We start from the raw sequence: 22,823 nt of genomic DNA, 5'->3' as shown, positions 1-22,823 counted from the left end.
CATGTCAAGTTAGTAGCAACTTGAAGGAATTGGCCACTTTTGGTGGTGGCTGCTGAGCTCTCCACCTACAATGGGAAAGCTTATCATATTCTTCTTTTTCCGTTTCGTTTTAATTAATACAGAGTGCATCTATAAGTTAATTAATTGAAATAAAATGATATCAACATCTTTTTAATTCGATATTATTATAAATTTTCGTAATACTAAACTCGAGTTTTTAACTAACAATACACTAATAAAAAGACGGATACGCCAACTATAATATACTATTTTATTAAGTCTTCTGAGTTTTGGCTATAGGACATTATTTCGTTGAATCCTCCTGTTATTAAAAGTTATAAAATTGTCATTGGATTATAGGGCACTATTAAAAGTTTCAAATGATCACCAGACCAGTCTATCGGCAAGTGTAACATGTGATACGTCGGTCCCAAAATCTGGAGGCCCACACTTTAAAAAAATATCTAGATTTTGCTTCTAAGGGTGTTCGAATGATGATTTTTTTAAATAAAATGTCACAATTATATAATTGTTTTTTGACATTGTCTTTGTTTCATATGTTTGGATTTTGATAAATTTTGATATTTTAGAATTTCGTCTTAAATATGATAAATTTTGATATTTTACAATTTAGTCTTAAATATTTTAGGGACCTCATTGTAAATCTAGCACAGGGCCTCCAAATCTATTGGGACAGGCCTAATGATCACTCAACTATTTATATGTTCCAAACTCGTCCGTTTTCATTAAACTTTGACAGTCGTATGAGTTATACGTTAACATGCTGAGTGTGATATGCTCAAATTATATTTTAATGATGTTTATTGGTATCACCGTTGCTTTCAAGCATTGGCTCGATAGCATTATGTTTCAAACACTGGCACGGTGACATAATGTAAACGAAGAGTTAATCCATAAAATACAACTCAAACAGATCTGAGATTAGATTTTATCATATCTCAATCAATATGTTAACATCAAACTCAGAGGACCACCATTTTTTTTAATAGAAAATGATGAGTCTAAAATATATAAATAGCGGTGACTATTTTATAACTTTTAATATTTAGGGGACTAAACAATGCAACGTCCTATGGTCTTGGGACCATTTATATACTTTACCCTAAAAATAAACCAAAGAAAATGAAAGGAGAAGCTCCATTCAAAAAGCAAATAATCATCTTTATTAAATTAATTATTTTTATACGATTGTTGATAACAAACTTTTTGTAAGCCTGTAATAACCCAGCAATTGTGGGGCACCAACCTTATTAATCCCCCTATATATTGACTATGTGACCACATTAATATTCTAATGAAATGTACGTCGTGCAACGTTATTATGAATGATGTAACATGGTCCATGAAATTGACTATACGCTCGGTACCATGTGCGGCGTTTACGCTTTACATGATTGAGCAACCATTTGGGTTATCGTCGCTAAAGCATTCACCTTGCCGCTTGCTGTAACAGTAGCTATACCCGTCGCCGCCCCAGCTATCGTAAACCGGTCTACCGTAAGTCTCGTAACATGGCGGTGGAGGTGCTCCACCGTAATAATAGCAAGGTCCCCCAGGAATTCCATGATAGCATTGCGTGCAACAGCATCCGATGGTCGGATATGCCATTGGCGGCTGAGGACAAGGTTCGGGTTGCTTCGGTGGTGCTGGCGCTGGAGGTAGAGCCAGTGGTTCTTTCGGTTTTTCAGGTTCTTTAGGTTTTCAGATTCCTTCGGTGGCAAAATTAGCCCAATAAGGTATATAGATTTTTTATTTAGCCTGTTAGGGTAAATAAAAATTTATTTTGTGATCTATGGTATTTTTTATAGTGACATAGAACTCGTCAGGTCGAGATGATGAGTTTCAATGAAAAATATATTTTTTATTCTAACTTTTTACTTCGATGTGATAGATTTTAATAAAAAATTATATTTTATTGGAACTCGTCACCACGGCGTGACGAGTTCGAATAATTTTTTTTATTGGAACTCGTCACCTCGACGTGATGAGTTTCAATAACACTATAGAAAATATCGTATATCCCAAAATATAAATCGAGATGCCCTAATGGGCTAAATAAAAACACTTTATCCTTATTGGGCCAAAAAAGCCTCCTTCGACTTTTAGGGAGCTTTGGGCTTTTCGGGTACTTTGGGCTTTTCGGGTGCTTTCGGCTTCTCGGGTTCCTTTAGCTATTCAGATTCTTTGGGTTTTCGAGCTCTTTAGGCTTTTCGGGGACTTCGGGTTTTTCAGGGGCTTTGGGCTTTTCGAGTGTCGGTGGTTTGATCTCAATGCTCTTGATGGATCCGCTGCCCTTGCAGCATAACTTGTCCCGAAGCCTCTCAGGATCGCAGCATACCACCTTAATCGCCACCGTGTCTGCCTTGTTGTCGTAAATTTGGTCTAGTATTTCTCTTGTTAGCAAAACACGTCATAAAAAACATCAAGTTAAAACATTTCTCGCTCAATCATCATACAACTTTTGCAATTACCAAAAAAAATAAACACGAAAATCAAACAAGAGAAACTCACGAGGGAATTTGCAGAGCACTTTCTTCGCATTCTTGTAGCATTTGCAGCACTGAAGGTCCACCTTAAGCACCATTATAGTCACCTACATCCATACACACGAAAGGCGGGCAGATTAAACAAAATGTATTACAATTTACACATAAATTACAAAGAGATGAGATTAAAGGAACCTTCTTGGCCATAGCTTATGATCTGAACTGAGCTCTGAATTGTAGAAATGATTTTGAAAAGGAAATAAGAGCAGAGATGGAGGATTCAACAGACAGCCTTATGATTTAGGCACGCAGCGTAGGACCTAAAGGGCTAAGGGGTAACAACACAATTGATTGGTGACACGTGGAATTTGTGTGGAATTTTATATGATGGATTGCTTTTCGCAGCAGGTACTCAACCATTCTTTCCTTTCCATTTCAATGTGCATGCGATGGCTGGCGGCTGGCCTTAATATGGGATATAAATGATGATTACAATGAATAAAGTTGTATTTGTCTTCATAAAAAATATTAAAAAAAAAAGAGAAAAAATGGAGAACCGAATAAACAAGTTTATAAACGAGTTTGTTCGTGAACATAAACGAACATAACACATCATTTGTGTAGCGTGAACCATCTGCCAGAAGTCTTGGATCCCTCTGTGTTCAATGGGGATTGTTTGGGTTATTCAGTATAATATCATAATGGAAGTGCGAGATTGATTCTCAGTTATCTCCGCTCATCAATCATAGATAACTCTGAGTACGTGTGTGAAGATCAAACATTATTTTCGATACGTCCACATAAATCTCTCAGACGCATCCAACTTACTTTAGTTGTACCCTTTCAACACGGAACATTCTTGACACATACTCAAATTGTACCCGACCTGTACCCGTCCCAAAATCGTATTGGGTACTTAAAACGGCATTGGATTGCCGTGCCCGTGCTTCACAGATTACAATCGAGTCTAATGCTTCAAGTGATTTTTCAATGGACCAGACCGAGTTGCTACAACATTTCTATACAAAATTCTGGGTACTTTCTAATAATGGTCTTTTTCCAGTTTGTAAAACGGAAAGCCGGAAACAATAACATTTTCCACAAATGACAAAATTCAAAAGACAAGTCAACACAATCCATTTCAAACATCACAACTCACTGCAAACCCAAACTTTTGGTAACGCTTGCATCGACACATCCTATTTGGTCCGAACCTTAGTGCTAAAATTTTGAGCCCAAAAGAGTTACAGGAACTTATTGAGAAGATCAAGTTCGGTTTTAGAACAGGTCCCAAGGTGATGTTCGCCTTTAACATTTGTTTACCGAATCATCGAACAGGCAATAGGGCATGCTTTTCGATCTGGTCAGCAGTGGACGTTACATGATTGAGCAACCTTGTGGATTTTCGTCGCAATAACAGTACGAGTTATACCCGCCGCTGGTCCAATTGTCGTAAACTGGCCTACCGTAAGTCACATAACATGGGCGTGGGAGTGGAGGAGGTGGTCCACCATAATAGCAAGGCCCCCCACCTCTGCCATGGTAACATTCCGTGCAACAACATCCCATGGGCGGATATGCTGGCGCCGGTGTCGGTATCGGTGTTGGCGCCGGTGTTGGTGTAGGTTTCGGTGTCGGTATTGGTGCTGGTGCCGGTGTTGGTTTTGGTATCGGTGCTGGAGGAGCTGGTGTTGGAGTTGGTGCCGGTGTTGGTTTTGGTGTCGGTTCTGGCTTTGGTTTTGGTGTGGGTGCAGGTGCTGGTGTAGGTGTAGGTGGTTTCGGAGGTGGCTTGATCTCAATGCTCTTGATGGATCCGCCACCTTTGCAGCATAGCTTGTCTCTAAGCTTCTCAGGATTGCAACATACCACTTTAATCGTCACTGTTTTGGCCTTCTCGTCGTAAATCTGATCTCGTATCTCTTCCCATAATCAAATTTAACTTGAATCATAAAAGAACATAAAAATATCTTACAAAAACACAAGAATTCAAGAACAGAAACTCACGAGGGAATTTAGAGAGTATTTTCTTAACCTTCTTGTAGCAGCGGCAGCACTGAAGGTCCACCTTCAGCACCATTATTGTCACCTATATCCGTACACATATATATATATATATATATATATATATATATATATTAGACTATTAGATTAGTGGATTTGCGTAGAAAAAACAAATAATTCCAATATCATCATTAGCAGATAAATGGAAAGAACAACTACAAGATTCAGGTTCTGACATGTAAGAAAGAAAGAGGAATCTGGGATTTTCGTGACAATTTACAAATTACAAAGAAAGAAAGGGATAAGATTGAAGAAACCTTGTCCGCCATAGCTTGGAACTGAGAAATCTGGGATTTCAATTGAAGAGATACAAGGAGGAATTAAATGGTGATATAATTTGAAAGTGAAACAACACCAAATGGAAAGAGAGATCCCTGACTCCACATAACCATATAATTTAATATTTTTAATTACTTGTCCTTGGTAGGGTCCAACCTACATACAATTTCTTTTTATCATGTGTTAGTCATTTAATATTAGATCATTTAGCTGATTAAAGATAATATTATTTTTTTATTAAAGAAATTGTATGTTATGTTTTCGATTGTATGTTATCGATGACTAAAAAAGTTTTTGAACAGATAATCAGATATTACCTTATAATCATTCTAAACTATTTAAAAATAATAATAATTGATTTTATTTTTTAAAGTTATTTTTAAAAAATAATTTATTATTTAATAATTTAGAATTTTTTTTAAAATTTTAAAATATTTATTTCAGATGTTATGTTACAAAATTTAAAATGTAATAATTTAAATTGATTAATATGGTTTTTATATGTATATTGTGATATTATATATTTATATGTGATCTTTTTGTTTATAAATTTAAATTGTATATAAATATTTTAAATATTGTAGAAAAGATTTATTAGATTGATTGACAAAGTTAATGTTTGATGTTAGGTATAACTATGGTCGATGGATTCCCACGAAACCTTAGTCGTGGTAAAATATTGGAAAATGAGTGAATATGACGTTTACATGGTCCCCATCCATTGGAAATGAGACATCAAAATTCAAAATCCAGGGAGAAAGGAATGGGTAGACAGAATTTTTTATATGTAATTTCTACTGATAACATATTTTTATCTCTTCTAAAATTTTATAAATTTTATTTTTTAATATTTTATAAATTCATTCCTCTAATATAAAATCCTAGACAATTTTTTTTATAAAATTAATCCCTTAATATGAAATCCTACTACCGTCGATAGGTAATTATCTTACTCTCAAAAAATACGTATAATAGAGAGTCCTGGTTAATAAATTTTAATCTTTTTTTATGTAGGATTTATATTTCTCACTTCTCCGATATGCAGTAACCGATTCACAACTTCTTATATATGCCCTCAAGTCTAAAATTTTATTCGATTAATTTCTTATATTACTGATAATGTTTATCTGAAATTTTATATATCCATCTCATTCAAAACTTTTATGTGTTCAACTCATTTAAAAATTTTATGTTTTTAACGTCCATGTATCCGCCCACAAAGATATTTATGGATATGTTGGATTTGCCCCTACCAATACGTGACACTGTGCAAGATGGCGAGGACCAGTTTTCTCCGCTGCATCTTCCACAAGAAGAGCTGACAGAACCATTACACGAAGCCACGACAGTAGAAGCAGTACAATACCAGCAGATCCACCCATGACCGGAGCAGCCTTTTGCACCATCCTCTGCCTTCACACCAATTGCAACACATTTTCTTCCCAGAGTGCATGTCATCAGTGGGAACGAAATGCTTTTGTCTGGATACATGGACCTTCGGGATGCCACTTGCGGCATTCCTTACAAAGTATCCAAACTATGCCAAGTACATGGATGTTTGACGAATTATCGTCCAGGAACTTTCCAAAATTAACGCATGCTTGGATTTCCACATATGGTGCATATACTCTCAGTCTGCATGCATGAGCCACTCATCTTAATTAGACCCCCTTGTTGCTACCTCTATCACTAGTAATTGATTTCTCCAAGAATATACACATGTTCGGTTAGATTATGGATTAATCAGAGCCTTTAAAAGGCAGGCTCACCTGTTGGTGTTTGGAGTTCAGAGCAGAAGATATTGTGCATGTTGCATGTACTAAAGACTGATAATATAGTGACTCTGAAAAGCTCTGAGAACAAAACAGCACGCTAGTTGGGCTGTCATCAACTTGTAAGAAACAAGTACCAAAATGGGGTATCAGACTGGACCACGGATCCATTAAGTGAGCACTTGCTTTATGCTCTCATACAAGGCTCGAACCTGAACTGAGTCTATCACACGAACACGATAGGTAAAGCAGCGCGGTTAGGTGGTCATATAGTCGATCATAAGAATGATAGAGGGAGCCGTTTAAAGATTCTAAATTAACAGCCCTAGTAATCCATTGGCCTTGATTTGTATAGGCATTAAAGTGTTGGGTACAGAACAACTGTTATGAATAATTACACTTCAACATAAAGTGTGTTTGGCGCATCGATCCGAGGAGTAACTGGTAAGATGTCTTACTTTAATGGATCACTTTGGATGACCAAACTGATCATGGTGCTGCTCAGCCATCACTATTGATGGAGAGATCGAAGATTGTCCCACTTTCTATGGACTTAGTGTGGTGACAGGTGAGTTTGTCGAGGCCCTTCACTCTTTTGCACTAAGATGCCTTAACTAGTGTTCGAGGGGGGTACTAGCTTTTGCACGTACGTACGTTAATGTATCGTAAAAGATAAGATTAAACAATGTACATAAGTTTATCTATTGCGAGTCATGTGATGCCACACACTTGTAGTTAGTTTGATTGGTCGAAGTTGGGAGTGGCGTTAGGCATAAGATAGAAAGCTCCGTTGGAGGTCAACTCGAATGGAGGACTCGGCAACATAAAAAAGGGGAGGGGGTGAAGGGTCCCTCCACAACGGAAAACGATCGGCGATTGGTGTGCAGTCCTCCGTCCGGTGCTTCGTGGATTCACCTCCACCCTACCCTAGGTCTTCTCTCTCTACCCTACCACCAATTGCACTGTACAACAACTACTAGAAGCAGAAACTATTGTATAGTTAATAGCACCACCGCATTATATTATAACACAATCCTTACATAACAATTATATATATATACACACACGAATGACATGATAGACTTACTCTGAGTCAGATTATTTTTTAAAAATAAAAAATTCATCAATTTTTTTTAAAAAAATCATAGATAATTATTAGATTAAAAAAAGTATGTCTAGACAAAAGAAGTCGGACTTGAAGTCAGAGTCATTTAAATTATGAATGAAACTCAAGTTCAATACAAAGCTTATACTTGATTCGACTTGTTTTCAGATTTATAATTATCAAATTTCTTTTCTTTTCTATGTTATGTAATTTATATCATAAGAAAAGTTAAATATTATACAATATAAGAGTATGTAAGTGTTAAAATATTATGTTAAGAGTTTACATTTAGGAATTTAGTAAAGAAATATTAAATAATAGAGCTGGAAGATTTTCAACTCTTTCAGAAGAAGTTTGTGAAGTATCATTTGACATAAAGATCTTCGCTTAAAATTTATGGTTTAATGATACTTTGTATTCTTATCAATTTAAATTTAATTCAAATTAAGCATTTTCTTATACAATATTTTAGGGTGAAAGTGTGCCTATCATGATCTAAAGGTGAATTTCACACTGTACATAACTGTACATATAATGAGGTGAATATATACAAGATCATGATTCTCAAGCAAAGAATGGATGAATGGATGGAGGAGGTTTAAGCAAATCTCTTTCAACACTTCGAATTTGGGTCGTTGGAGTTGGAGTGCCAATCATATTACGAGTGCCAAGTGTATTCATCTTTTCACGGCGTTTTTGTTAACGCCAAGTGGTTTTCCTTCCTTTTTCTTACAGGACATGAGCAGGCCGCCTGCCTGTTGTCCTACGTGGCCATAGCCTGTTGGGAAGATAACGGCGCCAAACTGACATCAGTGACGGCGCTATCCGTCACGTCAGCACCATGTCAATGCAGCACCCGACGTGGAGCGTAGAGTGTGGGTCCCGGACATGTAAACCACATGTAAAGACAACTTGGGTTTAGGGCAGAAGGTGAAGAAAGTGTGTCAGACGCCAAAAGGAACGTGACACTCACACGCCAAAAGAAACCCTCTTCCACTAGTCCCAAATTCCATTAATTTCACTTTTTAATTGATTATTGGATAAATCACATTAAGTGCTGCAAAAATATATTTACCAATTAATCCTCCAATTCCTATTTTAAGTTGAAAACAGAAGAATCTTATTGGTATTCCTCCTATTATGATTTGATTCCTAGTTGTTTTAGTTAGTTAATTACTAGTTGTAATGCGAAGCATGTATTAATATGTCTAATCTTATACATCTGGGTAAATGTACATTTTGGTACCCCAAACTTTAAATATACATATATTTCGAAATCATTCAGTGATTTCAATAATAAAAAAAGAGTATTATTCTTCCTAGTGAGTTCAATAATAAAAATGTAAATATTCTCCATACCAGAAAAAGGGTGAAATCTTCGCAAAGGAAAGCTAAGTCAATTATAAAATTACACAAGCAAATAATTGGATAAGCATAAAAAGCTATCGAAGGTCAAATTCTAGTTTCGGTCCTTCTACAATGTTTGAATCTAAATTGAATCCTTTTATCTCAATTTGGGATAATTCAATCATTCTATTTTGTAATATTATTAGTATTTGAAATGATTATTAACATTATAAAAATAAAAGATCAAATTAATATACATCTGTTATAGTTTTTGACCTTAGACGTCCCAAAGAAAACATAAAGGGACATAGATCATCATTTCACCCTCAAAAGTTTCATAAACTTTTTATCAATAATTAAAATTTTAAAATTGCCCTCTAAAGAAGATAATCCAAATTTAAGTAATGGAATTATGAAGGTATCTTTCCAAAGAAATCGCTTTGCTGAGTAGTGAAAGGTTGTTAATTTAAACTCATTAATGGAATAGTACATGGATGGAATAGGAATAAAGCTCTTTCTTTACGGAATTAATAACATTTATGGAATAGAAGACATGGAAATGGAATAATAGATATATATAAATAAAGAAGTAGAATATTATATATATATATATATAATGTAAATTTTTTTTAGTTTTATATATATATATGATCATTGGATGAGTGAAAATAAATGACTGAAATTAATTTTTTATCTTTTTTGTCTTGTTAATATATTCTTATTTTCTACTGTTAATTTTAACTATTCATTTTCACTCATCAAACGGTTTTACATTTGTGTATCCTATCATATACATATATATATTAGTCTGAGGTGATTACATATCTTGCAGACTTAGTTGCTCGAACTCAATGTCTCAAGAAGAACAACAATTTCTTTTACTATTTGAGGTGAATCAACGATTTCGTTTTGATATATTTTAAAATACCATATCTTAATTTTATATAAGAAAAACTATAACATAAATCTTTATAAATATTACCGTTGTAGAGTTAAAATATATTTTTAAATAATACTTACTATTTACTAAACAAAAATAATCAAACATAATGTATTTCTCAATTAATTGAAGGTTAAATTATAAATCCATCTATTTTTACGATTTTGTTTTGTCATTTAATTAACTCTTTTAAAATTATATATAATATTAAGTTTTAATTCCGTTATGATCAATAACTGTTAAAAAATAAATAAAATTACTGACATAATAATTTTTATGTTTTTTTCCGATGCCGACATAATATTGCCTCATGTATCACTTTAGCATTATCGTTAATTTTTTAATGACGAACGGCGAAAATAAAATTAAAATATAATATTAAATATAAATTTTAAAAAATAATAATTAAATATCAAAACAGGATCGCGAAAATAAATGGGTGAATAAAATGAGAAGAAGGGACAATTTTGTCATAATATGTATGTCTTCCACTCTCTTTCTTAGGTTCCCGTGCCCCCACAGGCACATCTTCCTGCCTATTATTAAGCATGCATTTATCGTCACTTTTTTCCAACATGAAAACCAAACCTTAGAGTTGAGAGTTGAGACTTTCTTGTCTTTCTTACCTACTTACGCCACTGAATCTCTCACTCTCTCTTTGAAGTTTCATTCTTTCCCCAGCTTCAATGGCGACAAAGACCCATACGGATCCCGAGAAACCAAATGGGGAAGAAACCACCGAGAACGAAGAAAGGAGTCCGGTGGAGGAGGTGGCGCTGGTGGTGCCCGAAACCGACGACCCTTCCCTCCCCGTCATGACTTTCCGTGCCTGGTTCCTCGGTTTGACATCATGCATCCTCCTAATCTTCCTTAACACTTTCTTCACCTACCGTACGCAGCCACTCACCATCTCCGCAATCCTTATGCAAATCTCCGCCTTGCCCATTGGCAAGTTCATGGCCAGGACTCTTCCGATCACCGAGTATAGCCTCCTCGGGTGGCGATTCAGCTTGAACCCCGGGCCGTTCAACATCAAGGAGCATGTTATCATCACCATCTTCGCCAATTGTGGGGTGTCTTTTGGTGGAGGCGATGCTTATTCCATTGGTGCCATAACTGTCATGAAAGCTTATTATAAACAGAGCTTGAATTTCCTCTGTGGAGTCCTTATTGTCTTGACTACTCAGGTATTTTGCACAACACTTGTTTTTGCTACTACTTTTATTATTTTATTTATGTTGAGAACTTGGGTCTTCTCACTTTCTTTTGAAGTTGATTTAAAATTGATTTTTTTTATTGAATCTTTGAGACTTTGACTGTTGATTATATGCAGATTTTGGGATATGGATGGGCTGGTATGCTTAGGAGGTACCTGGTTGATCCTGCAGAAATGTGGTGGCCATCAAACTTGGCTCAGGTTTCTCTGTTTAGGTCAGTGTTTTCACACCATTGCCCTTCCTTTTTCACCCTTCATTATCATCATTTTGTGAATTGGTCCATAGGAATTTTCTTGGAAAGGACAAAGAAAAAAGTTGGAATTTTTAGAATCCTGAAGACTTTTTGGTCCAAAGGGTCCCGTGAGAACAAAAACCTCTCATTTGTTCTCACAGTAGCAAAAAGCTTAATCATTTCAATTGCTTGTGTTTGATGCTTGGAAGATTTAACTTCATATGTGTGGATATATAATTGCACAATGATGAGACATATAATACCAAGAACAGTACAAGTATATATTGACATGTTTTGATTATATTCTGAAGCTGATGGATGCTTCATGCCTTACAGTAGTTTTACATTTTTTTTATGTTTTATTCTCAGAGCACTCCATGAGAGGGACGAGAAAAAGAAGGGATTGACTCGGATGCAATTCTTTCTAGCTGTAATGTTGGCAAGCTTTGCCTATTATGCTTTGCCAGGCTATTTATTCCCGATATTGACATTCTTCTCGTGGGTGTGTTGGGCATGGCCACATAGTATCACTGCTCAGCAAATAGGGTCCGGATACCATGGACTCGGTGTTGGTGCATTCACCCTTGACTGGGCCGGGATATCGGCTTACCATGGCAGTCCACTGGTTGCTCCTTGGTCGTCGATTGTCAATGTTGGGATAGGCTTTATCATGTTCATCTACATCATTGTTCCTGTTTGTTATTGGAAGTATAACACCTTCGATGCTCAGAAATTCCCTATATTCTCTAACCAGTTGTTTACTTCCAGTGGGCATAAATATGATACAACTAAGATCTTGACACCGCAGTATCAGCTAAATATCCCTGCATATAACAGTTATGGCAAACTCTACCTTAGCCCTCTTTTTGCCTTATCGATTGGGTCGGGGTTTGCTCGGTTCACTGCAACCCTCACTCATGTGGCATTGTTTAATGGCAGGTACAGTTTTACTGGTTTAAGACTTTTTTGATTGTGATCACGTCGAAAGACGAAGTTAACTCTCGGTTTTGTTTTGCGTAGGGATATTCTGAGGCAGAGCAGATCGGCAATGAAGAATGTGAAGTTGGACATCCATGCAAAGTTGATGAAGAAGTACAAACAAGTTCCTGAATGGTGGTTTTACATTTTATTAATCGGAAGTATTGCTCTGTCGCTTTTGATGTCCTTTGTATATAAGAAAGAGGTACAGCTGCCATGGTGGGGTATGCTGTTTGCCTTTGGTTTGGCCTGGATTGTCACCCTTCCGATCGGAGTCATTCAGGCAACTACGAACCAGGTAAAGTATGCTATGCTGTCTGTTGTAGTTACTTACTTGCATGCAATGGTGACTTCATTAACTAGTTTCTAACAACATTTCTACTTGCAGCAACCTGGCTATGACATTATAGCACAGTTCATGATTGGTTATGTCTTGCCCGGAAAGCCCATCGCAAACCTGCTCTTCAAGATTTATGGGCGGATCAGCACGGTTCATGCTCTTTCTTTCTTGTCTGATCTCAAACTTGGGCACTACATGAAAATCCCACCGCGCTGCATGTACACGGCTCAGGTACACTTTCTGCCATTGAGCTTTTAGTTATCTTAGAAAACTATTGAAACTTTAATAAAGAATAGTTGTTTTTATGTTTTCCCAGCTTGTGGGAACTGTAGTAGCAGGTGTTGTCAACCTTGGAGTTGCTTGGTGGATGTTAGATGGCATTCAAGACATCTGCGATATTGAAGGGACGCATCCTGATAGCCCATGGACTTGTCCTAAATACCGTGTCACGTTCGACGCCTCTGTTATATGGGGCTTAATTGGACCGAAGAGGCTTTTCGGACCAGGAGGGATGTACCGTAACTTAGTTTGGTTGTTCCTTATTGGAGCGGTGTTGCCGGTTCCTGTTTGGGTTTTGAGCAAGATTTACCCTGAAAAGAAATGGATCCCCTTGATTAACATCCCGGTTATATCTTATGGTTTTGCCGGAATGCCACCTGCAACTCCCACCAACATTGCGAGTTGGCTTGTCACCGGAACCATCTTCAACTACTTTGTGTTCAAGTACCACAAGCGGTGGTGGCAGAAATATAACTATGTTCTATCTGCAGCATTAGATGCCGGAACAGCTTTCATGGGCGTTTTACTGTTCTTCGCTTTACAAAACGAGGGTCATGACTTGAAATGGTGGGGAACTAAGGTTGATCATTGTCCTCTTGCAAGCTGTCCGACAGCCCCAGGTATCTCGGTTGAAGGATGTCCGGTTTTTAAATAGACCAAATCGACCACATGCACAGCAACAAGAAACAGGACAACGATGAATGAAGATCCGGAATGCAAAGCAGAAATGGTTTAGTTTTGTAACATGTTATATTACAGACTTACGTACGTCGCAGAGTTTTACTATATATAATCTAAGCTGTAAAGTAACGCTTACGCTTTGTTCCGATGATCCGATCATCATTTGAAGAGGAGGTAATTAATGTTTTTCTTTGTCTGTTTGCCTGATATATAGCAGAAATTTGCTTTTTATTTACGATTCTGATATGGTTGTTGCTAGCTAGCTTGATGAATGAAGAATAATATGAAGCTATTAATTCCTGCTATCTCCCTGTCTTGGTCCCGGTCCCGGTCCCGGTTCCAATATATATATATATATATGTATCACAGATACATAATTTATTACAACTAATGAATCTTTATTGAATGATGGCTGTGACATGATCTGAACCAAAGAATTTTGTTTTATGAATGATGGCCATTGAGGTCATGAGTATTGAAGTACATGTAGTTCATTTCGTCGGAGAATGCGGTTGAGGTTGGCACTGGAGAGAAGCCAGAATAGTTCCCATCTTTCTTTGCTAAGCATATGTCGACGCTGCATTTAAAGAGCTCGTGTTTCTGGACGAACGGCTGCGCTGCATATTCTTCAAATGGCATCCACTGCATAAAGTAGTGGAGATGAACAAGACACCCTTAAAAGAAAAAGAAAACTTGATTCATTGTTATCACTTGGACTGGGAGTTACCTTAGCTGCCTCTATCTCAGATTCCTGCTTCTGGATTTCGGAAGAAAGTGGTTCCAACAGACAAAGGAAGAATATATCCGACTTTTCGAAGAATACCTTGTGGCTTTGTCTGTAAACGACATGAAACACGAATATATATATATATATATGTATATAAAATGCATCCTGCTCCTAGTGTTTCTTTGAGGTGCAGAAAGTGAATGATGTTGTTCTTAGACACATGCTTGTGTTTCGGTTATGACTTACGATTAGTGATGATTACACAGATTTCATACCTGAATGCTAGTACTTCAATGAATCTTGTGTCGATCTGAATTGGAAAAACAACGAATATATTAATTGAAAACCATCTGTAAGCGTCTCAGATTGACAAGGTTCAATAGTTTGTGTATATGAACTGAATATTTTCTACTTATTAGCACTTACAGCTGTCTCTTCTTTGACTTCTCTAACTGCAGCTGCACAGAGATCTTCACCCTGGAGACGAAATTGAAATATATTGCTCAACAACGAGTATATACATCCACCACGGTATTATATCTACGGCGATGGTGATAAGAGTACCTCGTTCACTACTCCCGTAGGGAACTTCCACACTCCGGTCCCTCGAAACCGTCCAATATTCTCTTGAACCACTAGAACCTAAGAACAACAGTGCAGGGAGAATTGCAGGCTGGTTCGAGCATATGTATCATATAAACCATCTTCAAGGTGCATGGAAATGGGAACGTACCTCTCTGTTTTCGTTCATTACAAAAGCGCCAATGCCGATTCGATGCGAGGCGTTTGCCGGAAGAGTGTGTGGCCCTTGAGGAATCCAACAAACAAGCATCAAATAATTTGGCTCAGCATGGTGATACCAACATCCTTCCTGGAGCAGCAAATACAGTATTAAACATAAAATGCGGTTCAGTTATACATACGGAATTCAATAATTAGGCTCCAAATGACAATAATATCACCTTGACAGCAGCTTCAACAAGATTAACGTGCTGAATAGGCAACTTGATCCACACACCTCTTTTACCCTGGTGCTGCCACCGCGCGATCAAAGCTCTTAGAAGAGAAGCAAAGAGGGCAGAGTCCATAGCTAGAGTCACTTCAACGACGACTCCTCCGTACCTATCGTTCACCGCATTCAGTAGTTTAAAATCTAGAGTCCCTTCTTCATTTTCATATGTAGGAGTCGAATTCAGTGATGCAGACATGGCTGTTTCTGAATCTTGTTGCCTGAAAAAAAGATCAAACATGTTTGAGATTAAGTCAAACTCGTATAATCATGAATGATGTCGATGCCAAACATTCGTCCGGTCTAGTCCGACTTATGAACACCTCTACCTTATGTTCGGATCGATCGGAGAGAATGCAGGAGGCCAAGGTAATGAATGCAGGGCCAGGAGTTAAGATCAGGATCATTACTTATAGTGGTAGCAACCGTATTAATTTAGTATCATAAGTTCATAACAATATAATGTGAACGAATACGATAATGGTTATGTTGGTTAAGTTTGGACCGACGTGTTTTAACGTTGATAACAATTAGAATCTTTCTTTTTTTTAAAAAAAAAATTGGCGTTGACTTTGAAATTTAAATGTGAAATGGGCATGATGCCATTGCACATAGTGATGCATCGAGATAAGGGCGTGATTATGAAAATTTCAAATTATCGTATAGTTTATATTTTTTCTTGATACTTTTTATTAATAATATGTTTTTATTCCTTAAAATTTTTATAAGTTTATCATTGACATAAAATCTTACGTCCATTCTTGATTGCAGGTTTAAAATAACATATAGCCATATAGGTCCAAACATTGATTAGGTCAGTCGACAATGGAAGATAAACAATGACCAAGGGCGATGCATGCAAAATTTCCCATGGAACATGCATTTTACTTTTAACCAAACCTAGAAAGAAAATAATTCAGGGTTGATCCGTTCCTACTCCAACTAAACCCTCACTCCACGTACACGTTGCACTCTTTCACTTTTCTTTTTTGGGTTTATTATATAAAATGATACTTAGCTTGATATTTTTATCTCAAATTGGTTCGTCAACTTAATTCTGTATCAAATTGGTAAATAGTCTTAAAAAATATTTTCGAATTACTATATGTTTTGACTTGCCATGTAAAAGGGTCCAACGCTTAGCCGTTAAGCCTAGGAATGCACCTAACGGGTTCTAACCTGACCCTATAGGGTCAATTTTTTTTGTCATAACAAATGTTGTTGATGAAACATGCCACTATCTAATTGAAGGATTAATTTTTTTGAATTAAATTAAAATTAGGACCAAATTGATAGAATGTGTAAGCAGTGAAGACTAAATGTATAATTATACTAATTTATTAATTATCATGTCAATCCTCCATCAAATGTTAATGACTGGTGACTTGATTGACATCATTCAAATAATTAAATAATTTAATTGACCAAATTAAAAGATCGGTGATCAAATTAAAATCCCTCATAATTAAGTGGTTATGAGTGTAGTTTACTCTAAATTAAAATAAGTGGACTAAATTCATAATTTATGAATAATTCAAGTAGCACTAGAGTAGTCTTGAGAAAATGTAGTCTCATGTGCGAATTGATCTCCAAACTTATCCAGAATATATACATTTACCTGAAGATCTTTTCCGTAATTCCATTGGACTTTGAAAAGAAATTATGCTTTGAATCATTCATAGCCTATTCTAAAAGCGTAAAATTATAAAACTTCAAAAATACGAAATTAAATTATTAATGGAAAATAAAAAAATACATAAATTATTAATGGAAAAACACACACCGCATGAATATGCAAGGATTGAATCTGACGAGTTTATTTATGCACGTGGATGGAAATTATCCCTTTTTCTTCTGTTCAAGTAATATTATTATTACGTAAAAAATCGTTAAACTCAATATTAATACAATGCTATTCCTACTTCAACTCAGTTGAGGATGAACTTCAATCACCATACACACACACATACGTGCACTGTCTTACTAAAACTAACCTAAAAGATGATGTGAGCCAGGTGTATTACTCTTTCCTTTATATCCTACTATAACGGGAACGGTCCAAGTTGAACCGCAGTCATCTTCTAACGAGGCTGACACATACGTGTGCTTGATGCCGGTTCTGATTACGAATCACTAGTCGAGTTGTACAATGCTTGTAGAGGCACTACGGGATCAGTCATCGTCTATTTTGATGCCACTGACGGATTTTGACAGCTCGTTTCCCTTGTCGATCTTTTGCAACTCTGATTCCAGAGTTTTAGCAATCTCTGTTCCTTCAGCAGCCGGCTCGGGTAGATCCACGTGAAAAGATCCCTGTTTGATTGGTCGAGAGGGTTCGGTGAGCAAAGATTGCTGCTTTATGTAGTTGTAGAGCTGTTGGTGAAAAGGATGATCCAGCGAATAGCAGTTTTCGTTTTCAGAATGGCGTGATGACCCGGACCCTTCTTTTCTACAGAAATGTGGCAGCGACTCGAGATCCATTATCTATAAAAATAAAATATTCCACCAACAAAATCAGTATTCTTGAAGCAGTAAAGTGGCAGTGAAATGGTGTTTTAACCTCATGATTCAATCTTACCTTCAATAGTTCATCTCGACCGCAACCTGGCAAAACTTGAATTTTTTTCCTTGTTCTCTCTTGCAAGAGGGGCTTGACGACCTGCTAAGAATTCAACAGTTGAATCAATCGATGCCAAAACCATTTATTGGGTAATGGAATACATATTCAAAGGCTTACCTTCCAACAAGCAGAGAAAACATATGGCACGTTAACAACGTAGTATGTATTTGTCTTCTCTGGGTAATTCAAGTCATCAATTGTGGAGATGATTGTCATCAACTGTTTTAAAATAATGAATTTAATCGTCATACTGATCCATGAGGTTAAAATGCAATACATCGGATTATCAGTTTTAGAGATTCAAAATAAGGAAATTGCATATAGCATATCGGTTGCAAATCCTACCATCCAAGTCCAATATAACAAATACAGAAAATAAAAACTCAAGACGATACCTTTATTTGGCTCAGTGCTGAAAGCTTCAAACCAGTCATATCCAACACTTTTATACAGGTGGTTATAGGTCGCCCGTGCTTCTTAGATGCAGAAGGCTAAAGCAACGCATAAAAGTCAAACAAATAGTGCATAAAAGTCAAACAAATAACCAGGAAATGCTGGAAACATCAAGCTTCCAACTCTTATCACTCACCAGAATTATGCGATCCCGATATTCGTTGATTTGAATATGTGACTGCACATAGTAGTGAACCTATAATAGCAATCGAAGAAGCAATAAATACCAAAGATTAGTTTCTTATGCTCAAAAATGAAATACTTATTGCACATTACCCTAAAACTTACAGATGCTTTGTCAAGTGTGCTAAGTCCTACGCCAATAGCAAAGACAGGAAGCCCCTGGAAATGGAAAATTTTAAATTTAAATAACATATGTGAAAGAAAATGCTATTTCTATTACAAATTCATTATAATCAAGTGTGCTTGTGTCCCACATGGTGCACAACTTAGTATGACTGAAAATGTAAGCACCATAAACTAGATAAGATTTGAAATGTATGAGCATACGTCTCTCGAGTAGCCAGACATTCCAATAAGCTGTGAATCACGCACTGCTCTGTAAAGTTCCGTAGGAACAATGGGTTTCTGTTGAACAAGTTTACATCCAATAAAAACAAAATTACATAGTGACAACCATTTACTCCAATCTTATACATTAGAATGAATCACCAAACAACTCAATATAAGACTGAAGCATGCAATAGCAGAAAGAAAAGAAGATAGGTATAATATTTTCAAGTCTGAGAGAGAGAGATTAGGAATGTGGCCAGGATTGTTTCTTACGGGGCGAAAATAAAGTTATTATTTAGCAAAATGTAATAATGTCATAAGTGTAGTAGTCAATGACGTTAACTTATAGAATCAATTTTATCGTAAATGTTACATAACCCATGTAGACAAAATGATGATCATTAAAAAACTGCAATCACCAATAAAAGAACCGTCGGAATCTTCCAATTTAGTTTGCTTGTTTGAAAAATAAAATGCCGAGACAGTCGTCAATAAAACAATCTACCTAGAAAAGCAATCAGTTACAACCAGGCTGCAACACCTGAGAATACAGAAACTTACTGCTAATATCTCATCAATGTTATTCTGCACCCTCCAATGCAAGCACTCCACCAACTGAAACAAGATACGATTAATCAATTTGGTAATACAAAAAGGGGCATTTATGATCAATATACTGCCACAACAAAAATGGCAGTTATCTGTTTCCCGCTTTTCAAACTGAAAAATGAACCTAGGGTAGATGTCTTTTGGGTTTAACACCAGTTAACTAACCATTTTATGGGCTTTGGCAACATTCCATTCTCTTGCTTTTAGAAAGCGCGCCAATGTTTCAGGTCTAAAGCCTTGATGGACATTCTGCATGTTGGGAAACAATTACTAGAAAAGAATTGAAAAACCGGTGCAGAATCATCATCCCGTGAAGTTGAAAATAAACATATTGAAACGTAAAACATCCAGTCAGCAGTTATCAGACAGCAGACAAGGAAGAATCAACAATGCATCAAAACAAAAAATACTTTAGTTATGTTTAAACTTATAAAGCATATCAACAAAGTTACATAAACTGAACCAGTAAAGAGCTTCATGGACAGATCATCAATACCTTTTTAAGGCAAACAAAAACAAAGGGCATATTATTGTGCAAGTACATTCATATTCCTATTTGCCCGCCTTCCTAGTTTAGAGGGAAAAAACTGATAGGATACTTGATTCAGTTCCATTTGGTGGGAAGTAAGTATTGCTACTAGAAATCACTATCTTCCCAGGAATTTTTCAAATTGATTCACACAATCCCAGTTTACATTTAATATGTAGTTTATTATAAATTTATTGAGTAAATAAATAATTAACAAACTTCGAATTTTATTTATTTATTCGAAATCACTTATTTGTGTAAAATTATATACCTAAGTTCCAAAAGAATGTTTCAATTTCTTTCATACTAAATCGCGTTCCATACAAGTAGCGATTTGAGTTTTAATATTCTTGTTCCTAGTACCGGATCCATTGTAAAATCGTTGTAGAATGGGCAACTAAGTTCACATTTGAAGTAGTAGCAATAAATCAATTTGAATGTAAGAGCAGATCAAGCAGAATTTGAAATTTTTTTCTTTTCACCAGGAAAAGAAACACATTTGACTGGCGCTGACTATAACAAGAAAGAAAAAGAAAAGGGTGAAATGGGTGTACCTGAAGCGTTCTGTTGAGGGGTTCTTCGACTGCCGTGATTAAGAAAGATCAGAAAATTTTCTGGGATCGACTGAGCCTACCAATTTCAAAGAAAAAGAGAAGAGAGAGAGAGAGAGAGAGAGAGAGAAAGAGAGAGGAGACACCTGGATCCATCAATGCCTGTAACTCGATGATGGCTTCCTGACAACCGATTCCCATTCCAGAACACGACGATTGTTGATGGTGGGGGATCGTAGTGTTTTTGAGTCTTTGTATACTAAATTCTCGGCTCTTGTTTTTCTTTTCCTTTTCCACTGAGTATGAATTGGACAGTTTTGTTTCGGAAAAACACAAAGCAAATTAGAAAAAGGAAAGGAACCCAAAACGGAAACGGAAAAGGAAAGAACTTTGCAACTAGAAAATCAAATTTGAAAAGTATAATGACTCCCCAACAATCTAATATTATTAAAGATTTACGATTATTACACTGTTTTGGTTTTTCATAAACTGAATCCAATATTAAAATATAGGGTAAACTACACACTTAGTACATAAACTGTCGCTTTTGTTATGTTTTGATCATTCAACTATTTTTTATTTCAAAATCATATTTAATATTATGTTTTAATTTTATTTTGATCACTTAACGTTAAACAATTAACAGTGATGTTGATGTTCATCATAAGGTAATACTACGTTATCATTGATTTTTTTTAAAAATATTACATCAACAATTCTATTAAATTTTAACAGTGAGTGACCAAAATGAAACTAAATCTTAACATAAGATATAATCTTGAAAAAAAACTAATAATTTGATGACCAAAATGAAACAAAAATGACAGTTAAGATATTAAATGTGTAGTTTACCCTAAAAGTTAATCAAATGAATTTGGATTTTACTTGTACGAATCGGTTTGATTAATCGTTTTTAAATTTTTTAAAAAGAAATTTCTTTTTATTGTTTTTTCTAATTTATTTAATTAAATATAAATAAGATATTATAAATATTTAAATATTATTATTTTATACATTAATGATAATAAAATCATTTTATAAACTGAATTTTAATGTTATTATATTATTTATATATATAGTACGAATCAAATTATTTCATTGGTTAAGAGATTTATTGTTATTCCTTGAAGTTTTGTATTCGAACATCGCGTATATTAAACTTTAAGCATTCATTCTCAAATAGTTGAAAGTATTTAAACATATACTACATTGTCACTGTAAATTTTTACAAAAATTATTACTGTAAATTTTAAAAAAATTATTAAATACCTTATTTAGGGTCTTATATTTAAAATTTTAATATATTAACTCTTAATTTTTTTAGTAACTTCTAAATCTTAAATAAAATATATGACAATATTTAAATTTAATAAAAAAAATTCATTATCAAATCATAAAATAATAATTTATAATTATTAACTTTCTCTCTCAACCCCACCTCTGTTTCCCACTCCACCACCACTAATTATCCTCTCCAGCTCCCCTTTCACCTCCTCCATTGTCATCTTTGATCTTCGAAACTCATACATCAATATCTCACCACCTTTCCCCTTCATCTCGTTTATCTCCTCTGCCATCCTCTGCTGCAACCTCGCCGTCGATATCATCAAACTTGATCTGAAAAACAAACGCCCTTCGCTCCCTCCTCTTAAAAAACTCGACTCTTGCCAACAATGGACCACCCCGTAGAGCAGCAACATCAGAAGCAATAAGCTCACATTCCTCATTGCTTATAGAACTCCTCTGAAACCATTGAACCCATTCAGCTTCGATTCCATCAAAACTTTCTTCTCCAACTTCAACGAGAGTTGTTGGATTCTCGTTTCCATGAACGCCCTGTTTTCTTCCTTCAGTCCCGTAGCTTCTCTCCTGCACCTCGAAATCGCCATGATCACCTGTTTCCAGACCATGAACTTCAGTGAAATTATAAACAAAAAGGGGAATAAGCTTTAAGAATTTCAACTAATACCTGTATGGACAGCCGGGGATTAAGATGTTTATGATCGAGAGACGAAATTATGTTGAAACCAGAAGAGTTTGGAACTTTCATCCATGAATTCATCAAGACACTTAT

General features: G+C 35.7%; 4 protein-coding genes across 5 annotated transcripts; 1 reads left to right on the top strand and 3 right to left on the bottom strand.

Annotated features, from left to right (window-relative positions):
- Positions 1–2,157: 2,157 nt before the first annotated feature.
- Positions 2,158–14,043, top strand: LOC120146960 (oligopeptide transporter 3-like). The gene is made up of 8 exons (XM_039160434.1): positions 2,158–2,182; positions 2,254–2,389; positions 10,676–11,198; positions 11,345–11,442; positions 11,830–12,399; positions 12,481–12,736; positions 12,827–13,009; positions 13,095–14,043. Exons 2-8 carry the CDS (start codon positions 2,292–2,294, stop codon positions 13,710–13,712), a joined length of 2,346 nt encoding a protein of 781 aa, XP_039016365.1. The 5' UTR covers positions 2,158–2,182; positions 2,254–2,291; the 3' UTR covers positions 13,713–14,043.
- On the bottom strand, positions 3,475–22,783 carry LOC120146968 (anther-specific proline-rich protein APG-like). Of its 2 annotated transcripts, XM_039160452.1 has the most exons (4): positions 22,778–22,783; positions 4,826–4,846; positions 4,512–4,593; positions 3,475–4,426 (listed from the first exon to the last, which is right to left on the bottom strand). In XM_039160452.1, exons 2-4 carry the CDS (start codon positions 4,835–4,837, stop codon positions 3,885–3,887), a joined length of 636 nt encoding a protein of 211 aa, XP_039016383.1. In that variant the 5' UTR covers positions 4,838–4,846; positions 22,778–22,783; the 3' UTR covers positions 3,475–3,884. The 2 variants fall into 2 exon arrangements, with proteins under 2 accessions (XP_039016383.1, XP_039016382.1); XM_039160451.1 differs by lacking the exon at positions 22,778–22,783 and having other exon boundaries at positions 4,826–4,930.
- Positions 14,183–15,691, bottom strand: LOC120147096 (nudix hydrolase 2-like). Its single transcript, XM_039160548.1, has 7 exons — positions 15,428–15,691; positions 15,199–15,336; positions 15,030–15,107; positions 14,892–14,942; positions 14,741–14,775; positions 14,466–14,574; positions 14,183–14,380 (listed from the first exon to the last, which is right to left on the bottom strand). The coding sequence occupies exons 1-7, from the start codon at positions 15,671–15,673 to the stop codon at positions 14,183–14,185; spliced, it is 855 nt and encodes a 284-aa protein (XP_039016479.1). The 5' UTR covers positions 15,674–15,691.
- Positions 17,344–21,012, bottom strand: LOC120146966 (SEC14 cytosolic factor-like). The gene is made up of 11 exons (XM_039160443.1): positions 20,896–21,012; positions 20,753–20,781; positions 19,835–19,918; positions 19,622–19,675; positions 19,058–19,135; positions 18,836–18,889; positions 18,684–18,743; positions 18,490–18,585; positions 18,212–18,313; positions 18,053–18,133; positions 17,344–17,958 (listed from the first exon to the last, which is right to left on the bottom strand). The coding sequence occupies exons 1-11, from the start codon at positions 20,948–20,950 to the stop codon at positions 17,647–17,649; spliced, it is 1,005 nt and encodes a 334-aa protein (XP_039016374.1). The 5' UTR covers positions 20,951–21,012; the 3' UTR covers positions 17,344–17,646.
- Positions 22,784–22,823: the final 40 nt, after the last annotated feature.

The sequence above is a fragment of the Hibiscus syriacus genome, unplaced genomic scaffold (genome assembly GCF_006381635.1).
Source record: "Hibiscus syriacus cultivar Baekdansim isolate YM2019G1 unplaced genomic scaffold, ASM638163v2 tig00110933_pilon, whole genome shotgun sequence".
Lineage (NCBI taxonomy): Eukaryota > Viridiplantae > Streptophyta > Magnoliopsida > Malvales > Malvaceae > Hibiscus > Hibiscus syriacus.
Note: the sequence above shows the minus strand (reverse complement) of the source record. Positions and strands in the feature narration are given on the sequence as shown.

What these genes read in the sequence shown, in the direction of transcription:
- LOC120146968 (XM_039160452.1), bottom strand. An exon ending in AATACTCTCTAAATTCCCTC is followed by an intron (nt 4,427 to 4,511) that starts GTGAGTTTCTGT and finishes GATTATGGGAAG; the next exon opens with AGATACGAGATCAGATTTAC.
- LOC120146960 (XM_039160434.1), top strand. Translation starts at nt 2,292, where the DNA reads ATGCTCTTGATGGATCCGCTGCCCTTGCAGCATAACTTGTCCCGAAGC. An exon ending in GTGGCATTGTTTAATGGCAG is followed by an intron (nt 12,400 to 12,480) that starts GTACAGTTTTAC and finishes TGTTTTGCGTAG; the next exon opens with GGATATTCTGAGGCAGAGCA. An exon ending in TTCAGGCAACTACGAACCAG is followed by an intron (nt 12,737 to 12,826) that starts GTAAAGTATGCT and finishes TTCTACTTGCAG; the next exon opens with CAACCTGGCTATGACATTAT.
- LOC120147096 (XM_039160548.1), bottom strand. Translation starts at nt 15,673, where the DNA reads ATGTCTGCATCACTGAATTCGACTCCTACATATGAAAATGAAGAAGGG. An exon ending in CTACGGGAGTAGTGAACGAG is followed by an intron (nt 14,943 to 15,029) that starts GTACTCTTATCA and finishes TTTCGTCTCCAG; the next exon opens with GGTGAAGATCTCTGTGCAGC. An exon ending in CTGAGATAGAGGCAGCTAAG is followed by an intron (nt 14,381 to 14,465) that starts GTAACTCCCAGT and finishes TACTTTATGCAG; the next exon opens with TGGATGCCATTTGAAGAATA.
- LOC120146966 (XM_039160443.1), bottom strand. Translation starts at nt 20,950, where the DNA reads ATGGGAATCGGTTGTCAGGAAGCCATCATCGAGTTACAGGCATTGATG. An exon ending in TGTCTGGCTACTCGAGAGAC is followed by an intron (nt 18,890 to 19,057) that starts GTATGCTCATAC and finishes TTCCATTTCCAG; the next exon opens with GGGCTTCCTGTCTTTGCTAT. An exon ending in ATCGGGATCGCATAATTCTG is followed by an intron (nt 18,586 to 18,683) that starts GTGAGTGATAAG and finishes GCGTTGCTTTAG; the next exon opens with CCTTCTGCATCTAAGAAGCA.